This window comes from Ascaphus truei, chromosome 1, assembly GCF_040206685.1.
Source record: "Ascaphus truei isolate aAscTru1 chromosome 1, aAscTru1.hap1, whole genome shotgun sequence".
In the NCBI taxonomy this organism is placed as follows: domain Eukaryota; kingdom Metazoa; phylum Chordata; class Amphibia; order Anura; family Ascaphidae; genus Ascaphus; species Ascaphus truei.
Window position 1 is genome coordinate 546,833,481 of NC_134483.1, and position 22,609 is coordinate 546,856,089.

The window sequence follows — 22,609 nt, forward strand, 5'->3', positions numbered from 1 at the left end:
CCCATAGATGTTAGGCACTGTATACCACTGTACAGTATACTGTAGAAGACACATAATGAAACGATACCGAACATGTAGAATAAATGCATAGATTTATTTATTCGGGTTTATTACACAGTATACTGTACGGCCGGAAAACATCAGCATACAGTACAATATTATCCATCGAAATCCACCCATTAGCCATTTTCTTTTCTGAGGAAAAACAAAAAGAAAAGTTTTAATCTACAGTTATGGTCAGCCCCCTAAAGAAGTACTGTACCCAGCCAGTCCCACCAAAATAATACGGCAACTCACCATAGAATTTCCCATTCAGCTGGCGCCGGCGCCGGTCCACTACCAGTCCAGTTTTCTTGATCATCCACGTCAATAGTTTGCAGCGGGACTAGTCCACCTGTAGTCAGCTGGTGAGGCTGGAAATTGCTTAGGTACATGCAGCTTCATCAAAACTGCACGCGAAATCCGACTCAGGCTCAGGGTTGTCACGTGCAGTGGGACCGTCATTGGAAGCCGGTGCTAGTGCTGGTGCTGGTGCATTGCTTGGCAGCGACTGTCGCTTCTTAGTTGGTTTTAACACGACCCTTCGCCTTTTGCCGCCTCCATGTTCATAGATACGGGAAAAATCCGGTGATACACACCAATACCCTCCAACAAATTGGAGCTCAATACGGTGAAAACTGGGATCACTACATAACCTTTTCCTTACTGCACGCTTCCACGTATCTTTTCCTTACTGCACGCTTCCACGTATGAGGAGTTGGCGAAAATTTGTAAAAGACATAGTTTTCGATAAAATACTGATAAATTTGAGCAACTGTTGCCATCTTATCATCTGTTGCATTAATCGCGGCACATATCAAATACGCGTAACTTCTGTCGGGTTTTTGAAAAGCGGGCTGCACTTGAACACTCATGGCGGGTGGGTCTCTGGAGAATACTGTAACTGAAACTGGTCTTTGTCTTTCTTTAATATGTATGTAAAGCCCAAATTGATACATTTTTGCAACCTCTTCCTTCAGTCTCAAGGCCAAGGCCAAGGTACAATAGCACACTGTGGTACAGTATCTTTTTTAAACGAAACACCTGCAAGCCGACACATTACTGATTTGCTGCTTTATATTCATGAATATCTGCCATCTGGCGGACACGCGAAGCATTGCAGCCTATTAAAATCCGAACCATTATCAATAAACGCATCAGCCGGGCATGACCAGTGGCTGGGAACGCAAAATGAACGCGGCATGCGCCAGGTGAACAGCGTGGCATTCCAGGAACAAGCCAGATAAAAGCCGGTGATTTGTTAGAATAAAAGCTGCCGCAGCAGTATATTTACACAATCTGATGGACCTCGCTCGACAGGTTAAGCACTGTACGACCACTTTTAACACCTACAGGTCGTGTCCATGCCGGCCCAAAATTTCAAATAGGGACACTGTGCATTGAAGGTGACACTGTAACACGTACAGTATCTCACCACAAACGAGATGCGGCAGCTGGGCTGAGGTAGGGATTGGTATAGAGTGCTAATCACAACTGCGAGGACATATCTAGAGTGTAGGATAGTCTTCAAAGCCAGAGTCAGGATTGGAGAGAGTAGAGCCGTCATAAAGCCAAAGCCAGGGTCAGTGCAGGAGAGTATAACAAAGTCCAAGGTCCAAGGCAGAGTCAGGCAGCAAGGTAAGAAGCAGACAAGCAGGATGCAGTGAGGTTCAGCATCACAAACAGAAGTTATGCTTGACAATGGAGGAGAGTTCAGACAAGGTATTTAAAAGACCTCCCACCAATGGGAGGCATCCAGGAAGCAGAAGCGCCCTCTCTGATAGGCTGCTGGATCATGCAGGTGCGTCCTATTACACAGCCGATTGATGTAGAGGGAACACAAGAGAGTGCACGCGCGCCGCGTGTAACCTGCAAATCATGCTGCTGACCCGGTCGCGCACCATTCATGAGCATCACGGCACCCGCGTCAGTACAGGGGCGGAGACCAGAGGCGGGACCCGCGTAGACAGGGGAGGAGCACCTGGAAGTACTGAGCCACGTAGCTCTGATGTCAGAGCGGGGGCAGGATCAGGAGACAGAGACTGCAGACCGCCGGTGAGATCAAGCACCACGCATTCTTCACGCATCAATGCCGCGGCTAGGAGAGTGTACCCTGGACACGGGAATTCTGGAGACCGACGGTTCCCGCGCACTGTCCACGTGCCGCGCATGAGCACCACCACTGGGATGCCCTTCTTGAGTGCCACTGGATCCTGACAGACAGGTGAATGTTAAGGGGACAGAACCGCCAAAATAGTGAATCCTCACAGACACAATTTGCCTCGCCTCCCACACGCTGATCTATATCTGAATGAAAAACATACTGAACACCTAACAAGCTCCTATTGAACCCCCAAAATAACCACAACATATATATAAGCATATGAGTGTCACAGAGGAGTGCTACTGAGCATGTCAATATATATTTAAAATCAGAGACAGAACATAAAACACAGACAGAGCTCAGTTTATAGCACATCCAGTGAAACTCATACATGGTACAATGCCTAAATATATATGTATAAGTATGTATAAATATTAAGTAAAATGGTCATTTTACTTGATATTTATACATATATATTTAGGCACTGTACTGTGTATGAGTTTCACTGGATGTGCTAAAAACTGAGCTCTGTCTGTGTTTTATGTTCTATATCTGAATGAGCTACAGCAGCGGCAGCTCTTATTCGAGCAAATGCCGCTGGCTGTATGAGGCTGGGAAGCGGGTAGCCGCGGCGCGTGGCGGCGCACTGTGACGTCACAGTCACAAGCGCGCCCGGCTTCCCCGTCTTCCCCGGCTTCCCCAGGCTTCCCCGACACCCCTGGAGTTCAAATCTAGGTAAGCGGGGGTGCGGGGAAGCAGAGGGGCAAAGTAGAAGCCGGGTTCGGGGTGTCTTTGGGGGGGTAATTGCGCGCGATGTGGAGGGGGGATGCGTGGGGGAAACGCGGCGGCGCGCGTTTTTGACTGGCGGCAGCTGGGGTAGATCCCGGCATGCCGCCGGCATTCACTCGAATTAAAGATGTCGCTACTGTATTGTCCAGATACTGTATTGTGCATTCTTCCATCTGCTTCAATGGATCTTCCCTGATTCTAAAGATGTAGGAACCTGCTATCATCTGCTCTGCCAAGCATGAGAAAGTGAAAGGTGGAAGCTGTTTCCAAGCCAAAGCCAAAGCTAAATGTTCATTAAGAAAACGTTCAGACAGCTCCCAAAGCAAAAAACCCTGGTCCTTATTATGTGATGAAGAAAATTGCCAAAATCAACTTCAATCAACCTGTTTGGCCGGGCACCATATGTGCCCAAGCACCCACCATAGCCGAATCTGACGTCCCAGACTTTTCACTGCCAACGTCCACTTCCGATTCCAAAATATTCGCCTGTTCTGACCCTTTGTCCACTGATGCTCATCCGGAAAGCCCTAGCTTGTCTGCTACAGCACCCATCTACGCCGATGCCCTTCCAGAAACCCCCAACTTACCTGCTCAAGCACCCATCCACGTCAATGCCCGTCCAGAAACCCCCAGCTTACCTGCTCCAGCACCCAGCCAGAAGAAAAAAACGAATGGCGCACAGCCAGGGAGCCAGGTGTAGAGTAAAAGTTTACCTTTATTAGTGCATGGTAAGAGACACTCACGGAACACCTTTTTACGTGCTGACAGCTGCCACCCCAAGTCCCTACTAAAAAGCATACCCAAAGGTCAACTGATCCGGTTAAAAATAATCTGCACTAATTCAGAAGACTTTCTTAACCAATCGATGGATCTTATGAACCACTTTGAGGCCAGTGGTTATTCACGCTCAGATTTGAATAATGCGTTCAAAGAAGTTAATGAAATGGATAGGTCTATATTAATACAGAACAAAAAAAGAAACAACTCTTTTTCTCAATCCCCAATGTTTATTATGCAATACACTACACAAGCAAATAAAATCAAAAGCATTGTGAAAAAACATTGGGCTGTACTAGCTGCCGATCCTGTTTTACAGCATGTCTACAATGAGGGTCCCAAATTTGTTTACAGAAGAGCAAAAACAATTTCTAATTATATGTCACCAAGTTTATTCACCACAAAGAAATTGGTCTCTAATTTGCCAAAGGGATGTTTTAAGTGCTTAAAATGTAAATCTTGCATGTATATGTCATCAAAATCTGAATTTTCCTCCACCAGTACAGGGAATAGTTATAACATCACATCCGTTATAAATTGCAACACCACATATGTAATTTACCTACTCAGATGTGGTTGCGGCAAACAATACATAGGCCGAACTATTAGAGCTTTGAAAGTTCGTATACTCGAGCACTTACGCCTAATTATAAAAAAAGATGTTAATCACCCTGTTTCACTTCATTTCACTAACTGCAGTATGGGTAATGTGAATAACTTTTCATACACTTGCAGCCCATATCCATGTGGCCCATTATAAGTGGCAAGACGACTGAACAACTGAAGTTTAAAAGGAAGGGCCCCTTACCCTAACAAAAATCATTTTCTCTCCTCAGGTAATATCCCATATCTGAATCCTGTCTGCTTCAACTCTTTGCTGTGTGTATTTCAGTATACTGTATGCAACTGAAACAATCTTAGGTAATATCCCATATCTGAATCCTGTCTGCTTCAACTCTTTGCTGTGTGTATTTCAGTATATGCAACTGAAACAATCTTAGTATATGCAACTGAAACAATCTTAGGTAATATCCCATATCTGAATCCTGTCTGCTTCAACTGTTAAGTGTTAAGTGGCCCATTATAAGTGGCAAGACGACTGAACAACTGAAGTTTAAAAGGAAGTTCAAAAGAAGTGAGGAAGAAGTGGACACCCCATCTGGCCCTGATTCCTGCATTTGACCTACGCTGGAAAGGAGGATATCATCAATACCAGACTGCATCATTACTGCTGTGATGCTGACTTTACCATTTATATTTGCAGTGACTTCACTTCTTCTCAAATTATGCACTTCTTTTTACCAGCCTCAGTATGTCTCTAACTCCATTCATATATCTCCATCTCTCCTTTCTTCACCACTTCTCTGTTCACATGTACTCCTTTCTTACCTGCGTCCTCTGACACCACACAGCTATATCCCCTGCACTAAAACACACCCCTACAAATCCTCCTCACACATTCTCTTTCTATCCATGCTTCTCCTCCTTGCTTCTGTGGATATCTCTCCCAATCCTGGTCCCTGCCTTATTTCTACTTGCTCTCGTCCTCACCTGCCAAATGCAATCTCTACTCCTGGTGTTAACCCCTCCAAACTCATACCCATCCCCTGCCACCCTCCCTCCTCTCTCCCTTTCTCCGAATGCTCGCTCCCTTTCTAACAAGTTCCTCTCTGTGCATGACTTCTTTCTCTCTCACTCCCTGCTTCCCTTTGCTATAACTGAGACCTGGCTCACTCAATCTGACTCTGCTCTAGAAGCTGCCCTCTCCTACGGTGGCCTTTCCTTCTCTCACACTCCGCGCCCTGATGGCAGGGGTGGAGGCGTGGGGCTCCTGCTCTCCTCTCTCTGCCGTTACCGAACCCTTCCTATTCCCCCCTCTCTTGTTTTCCCTCCTTTGAGGCTCACACTGTCCAGATCTTCTCTCCTCTCCCGGTCAATGTGGCGGTCATCTATCGCCCACCTACCTCTACTCATTCCCCTTCTACCTTTCTCTCTCACTTTGAATCCTGGCTCTCTTTCTTTCTCTCCTCAGACTCCCCTGTTCTTCTCCTTGGGGACTTCAATTGCCACATTGATGACCCCTCTCTCCCTTGGTCTTCCCGCTTTCTTTTTCTAACCTCTTCTTTTGGCCTTCAACAGTGGACTGCAGCCAGCACCCACAAGGATGGCCACTACTTAGACCTGGTTTTCACTAAAAACTTTTCTCTCTCTGATTTCTCCATTTCCCCTTTTCCTCTCTCTGACCATCACCTCATCTCATTCTCTCTATCTCGCTTCTCCCCTTCTCCACCTCCATCTACCCCCCGGTTCTGCAGAAACCTGCGCTCTATTCACTTACCTGACTTTGAGTCCACTTTAAGCTCCACCCTCTCCTCTCTCAGCTCTGCTACAGACCCTGACAACCTGGTCAGGAACTACAACTCTGCCTTGTCCTCGTCTCTTGATCTACATGCCCCGCTTTCTCTCTGCCGCACTCGCCCTTCTAACCCTATACCCTGGCTAAATTCCCACACGCGGATGCTGCGTTCCTCCACTCGTTCCTCTGAACGCCTCTGGAGGAAGTCTCACACTCTCGCAGACTTCCTTCACTACAAATTTATGCTATCCTGTTTCAACTCTGCCCTCTCGCAAGCTAAACAAGCCTATTTTTCTGCACTAATCAACATGCACAAGTCTAACCCACGCCGACTGTTCTCTGTCTTTAATACTCTACTCAAACCACCCTCAGCTGCCTCTCCTTCCTCCATCTCCGCTCAGGTTTTCGCTGACTATTTTAAGGAAAAGGTGGAATCCATACGGCAGAACATCCCCTCTGTTTCTTCCTCCCATCCTACACCTCTTCCTAACTCTCCTCCTGCCTTCCTTGACTCTTTTTCCACTGTCTCAGAGGAGGATGTGTCGCTGTTGATCACCTCCTCTCCCTCTACCACTTGCCCTCTTGACCCCATTCCCTCCCATCTCCTAAAACCTCTAGCTCCTACTATAATCCCTACGCTCACACACATTTTTAACTCCTCCCTCTGCTCTGGAACCTTTCCATCCTCCTTCAAACATGCAACAGTCATACCATTACTCAAGAACAACAAGCTTGACCCTACCTGTCTTTCTAACTATCGACCTGTCTCCCTCCTGCCTTTTGCCTCTAAACTCCTTGAACGTCTTGTATTCTCTCGCTTGCTCCATTTTCTCAACACCTATTCTCTCCTAGACCCTCTACAATCTGGCTTCCGCTCTGCTCACTCCACCGAAACAGCCCTCACTAAAATAACTGACGACCTCCATGCTGCCAAAGACAGAGGTCATTACACTCTGCTCATATTACTCGACCTCTCTGCAGCATTTGACACAGTGGACCACCCTCTTCTCCTCCACATTCTCCATACTCTAGGTATTCGGAACAAAGCTCTATCCTGGATCTCATCCTACCTCTCCCATCGTACTTTCAGTGTCTCTTCTGCTAACACCTCCTCCTCCTCTATTGATCTCTCTGTGGGGGTACCCCAGGGCTCTGTCCTGGGACCTCTTCTCTTTTCTCTGTACACACTCTCTCTAGGTGACCTAATAACATCTTTTGGGTTTAATTATCACCTCTATGCCGACGACACACAAATATACTTTTCAACACCTGTCCTTACACCTGCTGTACAAACCAAAGTTTCTGAATGTCTCTCTGCTTTATCATCCTGGATGGCCCTCCGCCGCCTTAAACTCAACATGGCTAAAACAGAGCTCCTCATACTTCCTCCCAAACCTGGCCCTACTACCTCCTTCCACATTACTGTTGGAACTACAATCATTCACCCAGTAGCCCAAGCACGCTGCCTAGGGGTCACACTCGACTCCTCTCTCACATTCGCCCCTCACATTCAAAACATTTCTAAAACTTGTCACTTTTTCCTCCGCAATATAACAAAGATACGCCCTTTCCTCTGTTGCTCGACTGCTAAAACTCTGACTCAGGCCCTCATTCTCTCCGTCTTGATTACTGTAACCTCCTGCTGTCCGGCCTTCCTTCCTCTCACCTGTCTCCCCTACAATCTATCCTAAACGCTGCTGCATGAATCACTCTACTCTTTCCTAGATCTGTCTCAGCATCTCCCCTCATGAAATCCCTCTCCTGGCTTCCGATCAAATCCCGCATCTCACATTCCATTCTTCTCCTCACTTTTAAAGCTTTACACTCTTCTGCCCCTCCTTACATCTCATCCCTAATTTCTCGTTATGCACCATCCAGACTCTTGCATTCTGCTCAAGGATGTCTTCTTTATACCCCCTTTGTATCTAAAGCCCTCTCCCGCCTTAAACCTTTCTCACTTTCTGCCCCACACCTCTGGAATGCCCTTCCCCTCAGTACCTGACTAGCACCCTCTCTATCCACCTTTAAGACCCACCTTAAGACACATTTGCTTAAAGAAGCATATGAATAGCACTGTGGATATTCTGAACATGATACATAAAGCTTGGCCCCCTGCAGACGCACTTACCAGAACTCCCTCCTACTGTCTCTGTACGTTCTACCTACCAATTAGACTGTAAGCTCCTCGGGGCAGGGACTCCTCTTCCGAAATGTTACTTTTATGTCTAAAGCACTTATTCCCATGATCTGTTATTTATATAATCTGTTTTTTATTTGATTACCCCATGTATTACTACTGTGAAGCGCTATGTACATTAATGGCGCTATATAAATAAAGTTATATCAGTGGCGCTCAACACTGTAATGATCAAAGCAATTCTAATAGATATTATAAAATATATATTATAAAATATACAACCAGAGCCACGGAAATCGCCCGTCCGAAGCTGGGAATATCCAACATTTCAGCATTGCTGTGTTTGGTGCACGTGGTGCGGGCAGACCAGGAAGTATCTCTGTGTGTGGTCCTGGAGCTTCTGCAGTGCTGGGAGAGGACTGAGGCAGACGCAGCTAGCTGAAAAAAACTGTCCCTGCCCATAATAGACTCCTCGTCTGAGCCCAGGTGTTAACAACAGCAGCAGCAGCAGCAGCAGCAGCAGCTATCCATAAGAGGGGATACTCTTTGAATTATCCATTGCCTGATTACATCCTGTTTTCAGTAAGCAGGTACCCCCACCCGAGTTGGAGAATCTTGCCTGAACCTAATATATGTTTTTATGTACTATTTTATGTGTAATAAGTGTATTTTATGATATTAATGATATGCCATATTAAATGCCATTGTGAGTAGTTACCTGTTGTTCTCAGCGTTTGTTAAGTGTTGTTTGTTTATGTATGTGTATGTTTTACAGTATTATGCTATGATTTGATTTCTTTGTATATTTACATGTTTACCCTTACCACGTGGAGCATCCAATCGGACGGGCGATTTCCGTGGCTCTGGTTGTATATTTTATAATATATATTTTATAATATCTATTAGAATTGCTTTGATCATTACAGTGTTGAGCGCCACTGATATAACTTCTTTTCCACTTCTATAGCCTGACTAGGGGTAAGGGTTATATCACCGGCTGCCAGCTCACTGTGGGATATAGCGCTACCTATTTGTTTTTTCTGCTATATAAATAAAGACATACAATACAATACACAGGTATAGAGCATATACCATGTCCCATCAGAGGTGGAGATAGAAATGGCATTCTAGACAGGAGAGAACTATTATGGATTTTTACTTTAAATACACGCATTCCAAATGGTCTTAATTCCGATTGGGATCTTGGACCGCTCCTGCTCTAGAAATGGTTAATCAATTACATTTTAAACTTTAAATTGATTTTTGTCAACTTTGCCTTTTCTTCTCTCCTCCATCTCATGAGAGAGGTATCTGCCTTTTTCAATTTATATCGTTACCATCTGAGCTCTTAGATATGTTTAGCTAAACTTTTCTATATATATATATAGTTATTATTAACAATACTGTACTTATGTTTAGTCAAACTATAATATATGTTCAATCACAATATAGTAAAATATTTATGCTCAACTGAATTGCCTTGTGAACTCTATTTGTAAATTCTTACTAACTAAACCGCAACGTATGCTTAATTTATGGTATAGCAATACTGCATATTTATGCTTGATCTAATTATCTTGTGAATTTAACTTGTAAATTTTTAGTAATGAAATCATACCATATGTTAAATATTGATTGTCCTATACTTTGCCAATATCCATTCAGTAGGAAGATATAATAATAATTTCTCAATAATTAATTATTTGTATATTCTGTATGGTGAATGATGGCAATGTCTATTCAACCTGGAAAAAATCCCGTGTTAATTAAGTGGCAATTTATTGTACTCCTTTATGTCATGAAATACACTATTTGCCCTTCATTATGTCTGTATATATATATATATATATATATATATACAGATTCTACCAGGTTGACATATGTTACTCATATTGAACTCTGAACTGTGGGTTTTAGCAGATATAGAATTTGCTTAATCTATGAATGAAGCAATTGTTCACTTTTGCTCATGAGATTAGTTCATTCCATTGTTTATATTTGTTTTTAACTATGTTTTAATGTTTAGGTAACTTTTCTTCATTCATACAAAGGAGTGTTATTTTGTTTATTTTTTTCTGTTTAAATAAAGTTTGTTTTATAGATATGTCCCGAGCGCGCTGACGTCACACGTCCCGCGTCACGTCCTGCGTCACTCTTCTCTTGGAACCAGGAAGTGGCGGCGGATTGGTCACGCCAGCGCTGAAATCAGGTATTTAAATGCACTCGTTTAGGTATTTCTATTCACCTTGATAAAGGGCCACAAGCCGAAACGCGTAGGTGTTCTGTTTTTGTGCTTTTGATCCATTAAAACTTTTATTGTGGGAACGCACCTCTGTGTTTATTTTTACCCCAGTGGAACCAGTGATTCGTTTTTCCTTCCCTGCTCCTGTTCATCTACAACAACGGAGGCACGGTACACCCCAGGAGTAGTGACACAGCAGGCTCTACAATTGCGTGAGTTACACTTTTAAGTGAGCCCTTTCACTCTCCTCTTTCCACAGTGGCTGCAAGGTTTGTTTTTTACCCCATGTTTTTACCATGATATTGTATTAATTCTGGACACCGGCAGGTGTATACTGTCCTAACCTCATTGCATGTGGGACTTTATTTTCCAGTTACACATCCAACAGGTATATGGGTGTAATTCAATCTCCTAGCCTTATCTTTTGCCTTTTTGGAGGGGTAATCCGCTGTACATTCAAGTTAATCATCATTGTTTGCTGTGATTTGGTTTAGAGCACCATGCAACTTTTTCTTTTCATAACCTGGTTATGACCAGGAATACAACCCGTGAAATGTTTTGATAACGACCACTGCATCTGTATGTCTGGTAAATTGTTTATCATTCTTCAAATGATTATGACAAAATCAGCAGTACTTTATGATGTAAGATCTAATTTTAACCCTAAATCCATTCATTCTCTTTCCACAGGCCTGTCACCCAGTATTACAAACACCTTCTTGCTTTTATTTTTGCCATTGAGGAAATTAACAAGAATCCAGACCTTTTGCCCAATGTTACTCTGGGTTACCATGTATATGATTCTTGTGCAAGTGGCCTGAAAGCTGTACAAAGTGTGATACAGATATTATCCGGACCACGTAGGACAGTTCCCAATTACTCCTGCTTGGAACATGAAAGGCTGGCAGGTCTTATTGGAGATTTTTCTTCAGGCACAACAGTGGCCATTGCACAAATGCTGGGAGTATATGGGTACACACAGGTGAGTGCTGGTAGTCATATTTGCCCCAGAAAGAGTAAGATACTTTGTCGCCTGTGATACCTTTAAAGGATCAACATATTGTAACAGATCTGGCTCTATTACTGTGTGACACTAAGAAGGGAAGCAAACAATTCAACTGCCCATGAGATGTCTACAAGGAAATTGTCGCCTTGAAGAAGCTCCTGGCCCTAGGGAGCTTGTGTGTGTGTGTGGTTGTGCGTGTGCGTGTGCGCATTCATCTTGAGAGTGTAGAATCCTAGAGACAATGAAGAAACCTGCAGAGAGAATATGAGGCATTCAAGGAGTTTAGAGGCAAAATGTAGGAGGGAGACAGGACAATAGTTAGAGAGAGAGGTAGGGTCAAGCTTACTGTTTTTGATTAATGGCCTAACTGTTGCATGTTTGAAGGAGAAGGGAAAGGTGCCAGAATAGAGGGGGGAATTGAAAATATGTGTGAGCGTAGGGACTAGAGTAGGAGCTATAAGTATGAGGAGCTGGGAGATTTAGAGATTTGGAGATTTGGAGAGGAGATACAGTACTAGCTTGATAAAATAATTTTTAACATATCTGAATACCAAAAATTTAATTCTGTTTTTTTACATCTGTCACCAAGATGAGAGTTGACATTTTTATGGATAATGATTCAAGAATAAAAAACTAAGAGTTTTTAAAAAAAAAGCCATTGATTTATGGCAAACATTGAAAATGTTGATAAAATGCATATAACTGATTTGATTTCTCTACAAAAGAAATCTAAAAAAATAATAATATAGAGACATAATTGATTGTCACAGAGTTCTCTAATGCTTCAGGTCAGATAAACACAATTCTTATGAAGCATTGGAATATATTGTTGAACGATCCAGTTTTCAAACCAATTTTAACTCCAGATTCACAAGTATTTTTTAAATAAGCATCAAATTTAAAACAGATGTATCAAGAAATATACTGTAATAAGAAATAAGATTCAAAGTTTGTTAACCCAGGAAATGGGATTTTATAAATGTAAAAATGCTTTATTTGCACATTTGGATCTAATAATAAAAAGGAGTTCAAATGCAATAAAACAAAGACAAAATTTGAAGTCAAGAAATATATTTAATGTACAACTAAACTCATAGAGTACTATTCAGGTAGCTTCGATAACTGATTTATCGAGAGTTTTGAGCACTTTTTCCAAAACAAATGTTTAAAAATGCTAAAACTTGCATCTTTTGACAAATCGTGACTGCAACTCTCAGATTCTGATATTGCCTCCTGATGTGCATCTGATGGAGACACATTTACAGTATTCTTACTACAGTACATCAGATTGAAGCTAGGGGGCGCCAGAGCTGACCTGCATTAATATCAGCTCCAGAGAACCCCTGCTTCAATCCTATGTAATAGAAATTAATATACAGCCCAGCTTCATTACCTTAGCAACTAACCACTAAGGTAATGAAGGGGTTAAATACAAGTGACTAGTTTCTTGGTGGTAGAGGGGGTAGGTGAAGCTTATAGTTTCCCCAGGGTAGGTGGTTATTATCACAATAGCTTACAGCAGGCCTGCACAACTCGTAAAGTGAGAAGGGTCGAACTGCTACAAGGAAAAAAAATTGGGCCGCATGGATAAAATCATCATCATCACCATCATCATCTCTCCTCCAGCACCTCATCATCATCCTCATATCTCCCCCAGCACCCCTCATCATCATCCTCATATCTCCCCCAGCACCCTTTATCATCATCCTCATATCTCCCCCAGAACCCCTCACTATCAACCTTTGCGATTCTCCCCATCTATCTCTCATACCCCCATCTCTCCCCCTCAGCCACACACATAATACTCCCCCTCCACATCAAACACACAATAACCCCCTGCACACCACACACATCTCACCCTGCACCTCACATCCCTCTCCCCCATTGCACCTCACATCGCTCTCCCCCCTTGCACCTAACATCGCTCTCCCCCCTTGCACCTCACATCGCTCTCCCCCCTTGCACCTCACATCACTCTCCCCCTTGCACCTCAAATCACTCTCCCCCCTGCACCTCAGATCCCTGTTCCCCCTGCACCTCACATCATTCTCCCCCCTGCACCTCACATCACTCTCCCACCTTGCACCTCATATCACTCTCCCACCTTGCACCTCATATCACTCTCCCCCCTTGCACCTCACATCACCCCCCTTGCACCTCAAATCAACCCCCTTGCACCTCAAATCACCTCCCTTGCACCTCAAATCACCCCCATGCACCTTAAATCACCCCCCCTTCTACCTCAAATCACCCCCCATGCACCTCAAATCAACTCCCATGTACCTCAAATCACCCCCCATGCACCTCAAATCGCCCCATGCAACTCACATCACCCATTTGCACCTCCAATGACCCCCCTTGCACCTCAAATCAACCCCCTTGCACCTCAAATCACCCCCCTTGTACCTCAAATCACCCCTCATGCACCTCAAATCACCCTCCATGCACCTCAAATCACCCCCCTTGCACCTCAAATCACCCCCCATACACCTCAAATCACCCCCCCTTGCACCTCTAATGACCACCCCTGCACCTCCAATCAACCCCTGCACCTCCCATCACCCATCACACTCCCCCCCCTGCACCTCACATCGCCCATCACCCTCTCCCCCCTGCACCTCACATCACCCATCACCCTCTCCCCCCCTGCACTTCACATCACCCACAGGGCCGCCACCAGAAATCATGGGGCCTGGGACAAATGAAAGGAGCAGGCCCCCCCGAACCCAGAGCGCACCTCCCCACTGAACCCATAGCGCACCTCCCCACTGAACCCATAGCGCACCCCCCCGAACTCACAGCACACCCCTCCCCGAACCCATAGCGCACCTACCACGGATAAATATCTTTTAGCTCGCAACTTTTACTTAACTGTTTTCTTTATGTGATACAGAAAAAAACATTACAATGCAACCTGTTTATTTTTTATATTTTCAACAAAAGACATGTGACTGCCTGCCTGGGTGGGTGAGTGGGTGGGTGAATGACAGTGACTGGGTGGGTGAATGACAGTTGGGTGAATGATGGTGGGTGGGTGAATGATGGTGGGTGGGTGAATGATGGTGAGTGGGTGAATGGCGTTGGGTGAATGGCAATGGGTGGGTGAATGGCGAGGAGTGGTTGAATGGCGGTGGGTGGGAGACAGTGACCTTGACAGTGACTTGGGTGGGAGACAGTGACTTTGGAGACAAATCTTGGGAGACAGTGGGTTGACAGTGACTGCGTGACATTGACTGGGTGACAGTGACTGGGTGACAATGACTGGGAGACAGTGACTGGGAGACAAGTGACTGGGTGACAGTGACAGGCTGGGTGAGAGTGACTGGGTGGGAGAGAGTAACTGGGTGGGATAGAATGTCTGGGAGACAGTGACTGGGTTACAGTGACTGGGTGGATGACAGTGACTGGGTGGGTGACAGTGACTGGGTGGGTGACAGTGACTGAGTGGGAGAGAGTGACTGGGTTACAGTGACTGGGTGGGTAACAGTGACTGGGTGGGTGACAGTGACTGGGTGGGTGACAGTGACTGAGTGGGAGAGAGTGACTGGGTTACAGTGACTGGGTGGGTAACAGTGACTGGGTGGGTGACAGTGACTGGGTGGGAGAGAGTGACTGGGTGACAGGGTGACAGTAACTGGGTGGGTGACAGTGACTGGGTGCTTGACAGTGAGTGGGTGAAAGTGACTGTGTGGGTGACAGTGACTTACCTTGACCGGGTGGGTGCAGCTTGCCGCCAGATGCTTTCCCCTCCTGCCCCAATATCCCTGCGGCAGCTGCCCGGGATGGGAGGTGGGCTTGGGGGCGCCGGGGGTTGGCTCAGGTGGTGGGGGGGCACGGGAGTTGATTCATGGGGGAGGGCCATGGGAGGTGAGCTCGGGGGGACGCGGGAAGCTGGCCGCAGAGGGAAGCGGTGGGAAGCAGGCCGCAGGAGTAGCTGGCTGTTACTTCCCCCTACATCCCACATTGAGAGCGGGGGGGGGGGGGGGAGAGGGCCCGCAGGAGGAGCTGGCCAAGTTTCAGCTCGCTGTGACCTGCTTAACCGGAGTTACAGTAATACATTTTAAACCGACATGTTTTGAAAACTGCCTTTCTCCTCCATTGAAGTCAATGGCAGAATCACATTTTGCACAGTTACTCATACTCCGTTCAGTTGATCAGAGGACTGGAAATTGCCATGCAATCATGTCGGAGCAGTGACAACATGGTGGCCAAATCCCAGCCCTCTAGTTCTTATTCCCATTGAAATACATTACGCCATTCATTTCAATGGCGGAGTTCCGCTTGTCCTCCCGGGCGCCACCTGCTGGTCTTTTCTGATATTAGGCCCAAACTACGGAAATCTCCATTGACTTGCATGGAGCTCCAATGACGACCTATGCGATGGGCTGCAAATGGGGATAGAAAAGGCGGGAAGGGGAACAAAGGGCCATATACATGTTAATGCAATTCACCCTTTCCCTCCCGACCTGATCCCTGTGTATGTGTTGGGTGCACACACTGCAAGTGGAAAAATAATTTAACCAGGGGAGAGGCATTGAGGCAGGGGAATAAAAACACTATTAAACATTATAACAGTTAACCCCTCGCCTCCCATACGATGGTGGGGGTGGCCCTTTGGGGTGTAACCCCTTTATTACTGGGCCAACCCCCCTCTCCATCGCTACAGTTATGCCTACCGGGGAATATTCGGAGCATGAGGGACAATGTTTGAGCCTGGACAGATGAGGCAGAGCTTGTTTATTGACTCATATATGCTTGAAACCTGCTGGTGTGTGTGAGTGCAATGATTGCAGAGTTATATCTATTTTTCCTAATTATTTGAGATTGGTGTCACACTATTTAAAATTATTTGCGTTTGGAGGGACCAAAGAATCACATAATTAGTGTCTATTGTGACCCAATAGAATTGATTTTAATTATCATTCCACATTATGATTTGGTGTAGTTGCACCGCCTGATAATATCATTTAATATCTGGGACTCCCAGATCAGATCCCCCCTCACCCCAGTATTGGGGTATAATATAATTGATCGGGCCATTCTTGGTCTCTTTCTTCTCCATATAAATTGGAAAATTCTCTTTTTTAGCTCTTTGGACGGAATCTGAACTGGGAGGGTTTGGAAATAATAAAGGAGACTGTGAAGTATATTAATTGCCCTTTCCATAAATGTGCCCTTTCCATTTTCATGTCCCATTCCTTGATGGCAGGATCAAGGGCAGGTGCAGTTTATTCTGGTAAGGATGAAGTTTTTCCATCGAAACAGACTCCGGGATATTTTTAATCCTTATTTTCTGTCTCCTCTCTTAATTCTCTTGGTCTTCCTGAATGTTCTTTAACACTCTTCTTTCTTCAGCCAGCATAAAGACGTCATTGTCTCTTGACCTGTAGCTGGAGGGTCTCTTCCATTTTGTTCTCCAATTCAGTTGTGCGCTAAGTTAAGGAGGGAATTTTTTTTTAACTCTTTAACAGATTTCTGTATGTCCAATTGAAAGGAGTTTTGAATCTTTTGAATAACATTTCCATTAACTCTAATGTAACCCCCGGACTCTCCTCTCTCAACCTCAGAATCGGACGCTGCACATGGCACACCTTCTCTCGCGTCGCCATTGTCCAGGTCTGCACTTGCATTAGGATGAGTTCCTCTAAAAACATGAAACCTTTTGGACTGTTGATTTTTTCATACTTGAGTGGCATGCTGGATCGTTTCCACACCTTTCAAGGCCTTGTTTGAGTTAGTTTGATAGGATTTTTGAGTTGTCTTATTTAGTTAACGTACAGTATGAAGGTCTCCGGAGATCCCTCACCAGACCTCAATGCCTGATGATGTCACGTGCATCCACCTGTTGTGATTTGAGCTATATATTAGAAATATTTGCAGTATTTGCACCTTTGTTACAGTATATATTAGATCTTTGCACATTGTCATATTAGTTATTTTTAGATTGCTATTTTACAGTAGTGCTACGAATAATTATTTTTGAAGAAGATTAATAAGGCTGATGGTAACTTTGTTTTGCATTTACAGTAAGTGGCAGGCTGATCTGTTATCTGGATGTTTATTGAGATAACGATGTACTGTTTTGACCGGATGGATGTATTTATGTGATCTGCTTCTGGATTTATTTAATATCACTTTCCATGATGGGGTGGAAAGGGTCCAGGCTGGAGGTTACGTGGCTAAATTAAGGGTCTGTTAAATATCCATGGTGGCTGTTTAGTTGGTTAATTGCAGTGTAACCTGGCCAGCAGAGGTCCTTTGGGAATAGTTATGGCATTTATTGGCGAGTGGACAAGGATCATTATGCGGCTCATCCTCTCTGCTGATGATTAATCACCTGAGCGGCCAGTGCTCTGATCCAGGCCACGATTGAGCACTATGGATTATAATAGTTGGTGAGAATCGGGCAGAGATTTTGGTAGCTGCATTTCTATTATCTTGGTCATTTTAATTAAAGCCATGGCTATTCCAACCTCTATACCTTTTCTGTGCGCGTGTTTTATGTAAAGATTATATTCGGGGTTGGGGGAGGGGTAGCTGCATTCATATCTCTAAGGTCAGGCAAGTCTGGTATAATACAGTATTGATGATACAATGTGTTCTTTTGCATAAACTTTTGAGGCTGCAGAGATCTTTTAATCTGATCACTTCATATTCAACTACATTTGGATGCTATTTTTTTTTTTAAACACAATAAAGGACCTTATTCTATAAAGTACGAATAACAAAGAGCTGACACTGTTGTTGCATGGAAATCCAGCTAAAGTAAATGGGAAGCCTCATTTCACACTCTATAGAACAAGAACCAAATAATAATTTCTATCAATACTTTTTACAAATGTGATTGGTTCAGATGATAAAGAGACTTTTGCAAACTTAAAGATTACGCATAAGAGAGCAGTGCCCTATTGATATGTTGTTTCATCCAAAGATATCACTGCCAAATAATTATCTTACAGATGTGAGTGGCCACTAGAGATATTCTGTTATATTATCTAATACCCTCCTCTATTCCCTTAACCCACCTCTATATTTGTATTTGTATATTTACACTTGGATTTGTTTGTATTCACATATATAGCAATATTGATATAATATGCAATTGTTTTTAATCATGATATACTGTACAGTACTAGTGTAATCTGCTTGTAATATGATCTTGAGTTTGCAGGATTGTATGGGATCTGTAGGTGATTTTCTTCCACTGTTCTTCTAAGGCTAAGGCCCCGCTCCCAGAGTCAGCGCGCCCGCACTGCAGACAGGCGGGGCGCTGACATACACAGACCACGATATGCGGTCTGTAGGGAGCGGGAGCCGGAGCGGGAGGTGGGTGGGAGTGGGAAGTTTGAGCGGGAGGGGGGGCGTGGCTTGAGCAGGGGGACCCGCTACTCTCCCCCCCCTCCCTCCACGGCTCGGGTAAGTAACACACACACACACACAGACAGAGGCAGGCACTCACGCACTCAGGCACGCACACACACACACACAGACAGACAGACAGAGGCAGGCACTCACGCACTCAGGAACACACATACACACACAGACAGGCACGCACTCAGACACACACAGAGACAGGCACTCACGCACTCAGGCACACACATACACACACACAGACAGGCACGCATGCACTCAGGCACGCACACAGACAGGCACTCACGCACTCAGGAACACACATACACACACAGACGGCACGCACTCAGACACACACACAGACAGGCACTCACGCACTCAGGCACGCACACACACACACAGACAGACAGAGGCAGGCACTCACGCACTCAGGAACACACATACACACACAGACAGGCACGCACTCAGACACACACACAGACAGGCACTCACGCACTCAGGCACACACATACACACACACAGACAGGCACGCATGCACTCAGACACACACACAGACAGGCACTCACGCACTCAGGCACACACATACACTCCTCCCCGCTCCCGGAAGCCTCTCCTCCTCCCGAAGCCTCCCCTCCCCATTGGCTCACAGACACACCACGTGACGCGTCAACGCTAGGGAACACCATTCTCTTGTATCCCATAGCAGCTGTCGCGCCACAGCGTGTAGTAAGCTGTGCAGCCAGGCTGGACCGGGACCGGCTCCGCAGGATTCCCCTGCTGGTGGGGAACTCACGTGTGGCCGCCCGCGCCACCGAGCGCAGCGGGACCGAGGCCTTAGAGTAGTTTTACATTTTTGCTGTACAGATCTATCAGAGACATGTACAGTAAATGTGACCACAACTGCTATTTGTATTTGTTTTTAATAAGAACAGCTCTTGCAAATCTATAGTATAAAGATAAAATAACAAAAAATATAAAAGTGTATGATATCAGTTTTTTGTTTGTTTGTTTTCCAATTTGATAACATGCAGAATAGTAGTTTGATAATGTAGCATATTCAGATTTTGTGTCAGTGCTTAATATTTGTGTTAATATTTGCAGATAAGCTATGGTGCAACTGATCCCCTGCTAAGTAACCGAGTTTTATATCCATACATTTTTCGGACACTTCAAAATTACCATGTTCATTATTCTGCTATAACAAAGTTGCTGAAATACTTTGGGTGGACCTGGGTTGGAATTATTACATCAAATGATGACACGGGAGAGACTGAAAGTCAAGTGTTGACAAAATATATCACCAGTCTTGGAATCTGTGTTGCTTTCAAACTTAAGATAGATCATGAAATAGATACAAGTGTAGAAGCGGTTAAAAGAAGACATAGTAAGATTATTCAAAACTCCTCTGCCCGAGTTATTATACTTTGTGCGACAGTTTCTTTATCCTTTGCTTATGCATTACGACATTTAGCTGATGATCTCCGTGAAAAGACTCTAATCCTTCCTCCTACCTGGGCCTTTAACAGGTTCTTCATAGATATTTGCAGTGAAGCATTTAATGGTAGTTTGGCATTTGAAGTTCCTCAATTAATGAATCCAGGAATGGAGAATTTCATAGAAAATGTCCATCCTTCAAAGCACCCAGAAGACATGTTACTTGAAGATATTTGGATGATAAACCATTCATGTTTTTCGACAAATTCAGCAAAGAATCGTTTCTATGAATCCCTTTACCGGATATCTTTTCGGAACTGCACTGGGAAGGAACGTATAACAGATTTTCGGAGTTTTTTTTTTGATGGAGCTGCAACCCATGTGTACTTTGCAGTATATGCCATGGCTCATGCTCTTAACAGTATGCATTTGTCTCTTAGTAGACAAACTCCTGAAAGGAACATTAAAAGTTATAATTACAGATATCAGGTAAATATAATGCAGATAATATGTGGAACTACACGTATAGAATAATACCATGGGCTTCACTGTTTATTGCTATGACCACGGCCTATAGGACATTAGACATTAAATATATTGATGTAATGTCCTATGGGACATTATTAAACATGTAACTGCATTTAACTGTGCATGCAATGTCTTGTGTATAATGTATAACCCTGCTCACTTAATGTAACTGTGTATTTGTAACCATGAACCTGGCACCATAATTCTGTGCCCAGGACATACTTGAAAACAAGCGGTAACTCTCAATATATTACTTCCTGGTAACACATTTTATAAATACATTTATCGTATTGATAGCCGTAATGCATATCCACAAAGGTAGTTTGCTTTAGAATGCCCTCACGTTATGGGGAAAAATATTGCACAACAAATTTAAATAGCTGTTATGCTTACTCTTATGCAAATCCTATGTGTCACCGGAGACCAGTACTTTTAACACTTTATACCTTCCGGAATCAATTCACTAGTCAGGACAACATTATTGAATAAAATTTGGTTTATGCAAGCAAGCCCACAGACACAGTCATACAAAAGTTGCACAAAATACAGTAAATACATACCGTCTGTGGGAGTCACTAGCCTCAACTAGATGCAGGGGCGCCTGCTTCAGGTATGATTACCCTCTCCACTCCAGGTCCAGGAACAAATGGTACTCTTTTCAGGAGAGCCACACACTTTCCCAGCTGGTTTCAGCTCTGTCTAATTCTCAGTACATGGCCCCGAGAACTTGCCCATGGAGCTTGGGCACGAAAACTTGCTCCCTGCCCTTATCCTTGCGTGGTCGTGCTACTCAGGTCGTGCTATGCCGAGTAGCCATCGGTCGCGTCACTGGAGTAAGACTGGAGCAAGTAGGATCACTTCTCAGAACTTGGCCGCATTCTCAGAACTTTGCACATTACCGGGGCTGTCTGTATAGCAATGGATATACATATCAATACAAAGTAATACAGAATTAAAACTTGGAGTCCAAAACTTGGACTCTACAACTTGGTTTTAATACAGGCTCCTGCACTGTGCTGTTAAACCCGATTGTAGAAGTTGCTGTTGGGGCACTGATGTTACATAGGGTTGTATTATTACTCCAACACATACCGTCTTTATCCCTAGATGTGTACCCACAAAACATGCACTATTTGCGGGTACAATTACAGTACTCCCGGTTTAACTGGTCAGCAACACTTTACACAGTTTTTAACCCTATTTCCTCCCAACATCAACCCCTAAACTCCTGTTCCCAAAGTCCTGGTCCTGCAGCTATTTCCTATGAGGGTTCCTAAACGCACAGGACAGTCCTAGATGATAAGCTCAAAGGGGACGGTTTAAGGGAACATGGTTACAGGGTGTCATGGGAGAGGGGGTTTGGTCTGGTATTAAAGGGGTTACACCCCATTTGGCCACCCCCTGCCCTCAACTGGGAGGCGAGGGTTTAACTGGACTGAGGTCCAGTACCATGTTTATGCCCCTGCTTCAGCACCAAATGTGTATCCCCCTGTGACTATGTATTTTCCCCATTCCAGTGTCTGCACCAACACCTACACTGGGATCCAGTCGGGAGGGAAAGGGATAATGTTAATTTAGTGACTATGGCCCTTTGTTTCGTTTTCCCGCCTTTGCAGGCTCCATTTTGCAGTCTCTCCATAGGTCGTCATTGCAGCTACATATAATCCTAAGGGGATTCCGGTGATTTGGGCCTGATATCATAGAAGACCTGCAGCTGGCGCCCGAGAGGAAGAGCGGCGGTTCCCCATTGAATGTCAATGGAGCAATGTGTTTCAATGTGGATTCCTCGACTCAGGCCTTCAGGAACAGGTTGGCAGCCATCCAAACCGCAGATCGCAAAAGCGGAA

At 44.6% G+C, this 22,609-nt stretch overlaps 1 protein-coding gene across 1 annotated transcript in view; it reads left to right on the top strand.

Annotated features, from left to right (window-relative positions):
- The window catches only part of LOC142467903 (vomeronasal type-2 receptor 26-like), a 335,755-nt gene that overhangs the window by 24,590 nt on the left and 288,556 nt on the right, over positions 1-22,609 (top strand). The window contains exons 2-3 of the mRNA XM_075573868.1: positions 11,135-11,426; positions 19,902-20,723. Of these exons, the coding sequence (XP_075429983.1) occupies positions 11,135-11,426; positions 19,902-20,723 (1,114 nt within the window). The remainder of the gene's footprint in view (positions 1-11,134; positions 11,427-19,901; positions 20,724-22,609) is intronic.